This window comes from Chaetura pelagica, unplaced genomic scaffold (assembly GCF_000747805.2).
Source record: "Chaetura pelagica isolate M959 unplaced genomic scaffold, ChaPel_1.0 scaffold436, whole genome shotgun sequence".
NCBI classification, from domain to species: domain Eukaryota; kingdom Metazoa; phylum Chordata; class Aves; order Apodiformes; family Apodidae; genus Chaetura; species Chaetura pelagica.
In genome coordinates, this window is record NW_009953651.1 from 4,923,151 (window position 1) to 4,924,785 (window position 1,635).

At 41.5% G+C, this 1,635-nt stretch overlaps 1 protein-coding gene across 1 annotated transcript in view; it reads right to left on the reverse strand.

The window, feature by feature from the left end:
- NT5C2 (5'-nucleotidase, cytosolic II) overlaps window positions 1-921 on the reverse strand; it is a 41,229-nt gene extending 40,308 nt beyond the window's left edge. Inside the window, exon 1 of the mRNA XM_010000093.1 lies at window positions 821-921. Coding sequence (XP_009998395.1) covers window positions 821-921 — 101 coding nt within the window. The remainder of the gene's footprint in view (window positions 1-820) is intronic.
- Between the last annotated feature and the right edge of the window lie 714 nt (window positions 922-1,635).

Genomic DNA, 1,635 nt, shown 5'->3' on the forward strand with positions numbered 1-1,635 from the left:
ACAAGTTAAACTTTGAAGCTACACCTCCTGCCAACAGAATACTGACAATTACTAGATTCTATCGTTTTTAAATCCGTGACAGTCCAGACATCCGGTAAGGATACAGACTGCATCCATCTTTTATGCTTGGAACTTTGGGAGCTGTGGGGCTAAATTCTTGGTTCAATCAAAACTCCAATGTGGTCTTGTGAAAACCAGCTACCATACGTACTTTGATTGCCAAACTATAAAATTAGTGATAACATTTATTCTTTACTCAATCTTGTTTATTTAGACTCTAATTGTTTTACAGCAAAGATGGTTTCAGGCACATTTACCACAGGAAAGGAGGCTGACATCTTGCATAGTGCTTGTACATACTCCTGTGGTGCACACAATTAACCATGCTAGATATAATTCTCAAATACGTAGTTTCTGCTCCCATTTGATTTCTTCCATATGCATATTAGTGCATTCCAGTGTCTAAGGCTATGCACTCCCAGTGTGCACTGCAATAATTACTATAACACTTCTGCCACTGAGTACTTCTTGACTTGAAAGCTTCTATCCCAAAATCTAACTATGACTACTCCTTTGACTGCATTAAGAAAGTATACCCTCCTCACTCTCCCTAATACATGTCTCTCAGCTCTACTGTTTGCAAATTCCTGCAGGCCTATATTGTGCTATCTTCTAAGTTCACTTTTAACACTTCTGCAAGGAAGATGAGAACAACCTTTTTGTTTCACCAACCAGCAAAAACCAAGAAATGTGGGGTTTATGCTTAGTTTATTTCCCTCTGCCTCAGCACTGTAGTTGCGGGGCTACATAAGCAACTCACCGGTGATAGGCTTCCCGGCGGTACTTTTTCAGAGCATGCCCATCCATGTTTGCAGGGAGATCTGCTGCATTCTGGAGTCGGTCGCTCCATGAGGTTGTCATCTTCAAATGCTTATTTATTTCTGAAAGAGGCAGAAAAATTTGCTTAAGTTCAAGGCTTGCTTCACTAGAAAGTTGTCTGTTTCCTGGTACAAAGAGACGCAACACGACACAGGAAGTCTTGCAAAGTGCCCAGTGGGTAAAGCCAGATGCGTTCTTCTGAGATGTTTGATGAGACAGGGTGATAAAACAGAGAGCTAGCAAGGCTATTCCAAGTGGCTGGAACTGCAAAGACCTCCCTCTCCAGTACGGTTTGGAAAGAAATACTTGGTTTACATTGCTGAAAAGGTTTATTTTTTGACTCTGGAGTTACTAATATTCACTAGCTATAGCTGATGGAAAATGTACCCTTTATACACAAGCTAAAATTGGCAGGGCAAACCCTACAAACCCCAGTTGGACTGACCTTGCCACTTTTACCACATGGTAAAAATAATGAGTCTCATTTCTGGCCATTTGATCCCTAAACAAGGACAAAGCTTCAAACTGGTGCTAAATTAGCAGAAACAATTGGAAGGAAAACAGAAAGATGATCTTTTGTCCTCTCCACATCAGCCACAATTAGAGCAAGGACGTGCTTCAACCCTTGAACACCAGCAATGCAAATATTCACCAGCAGATCCTCACAGATGTCTGCACCCCTTCACAAGAACTGGTTGTCAAGACCAAGCAACCAGAGAGTGCTTTTCATCAAGAAGGCATCTCTTCAGTGAGGAA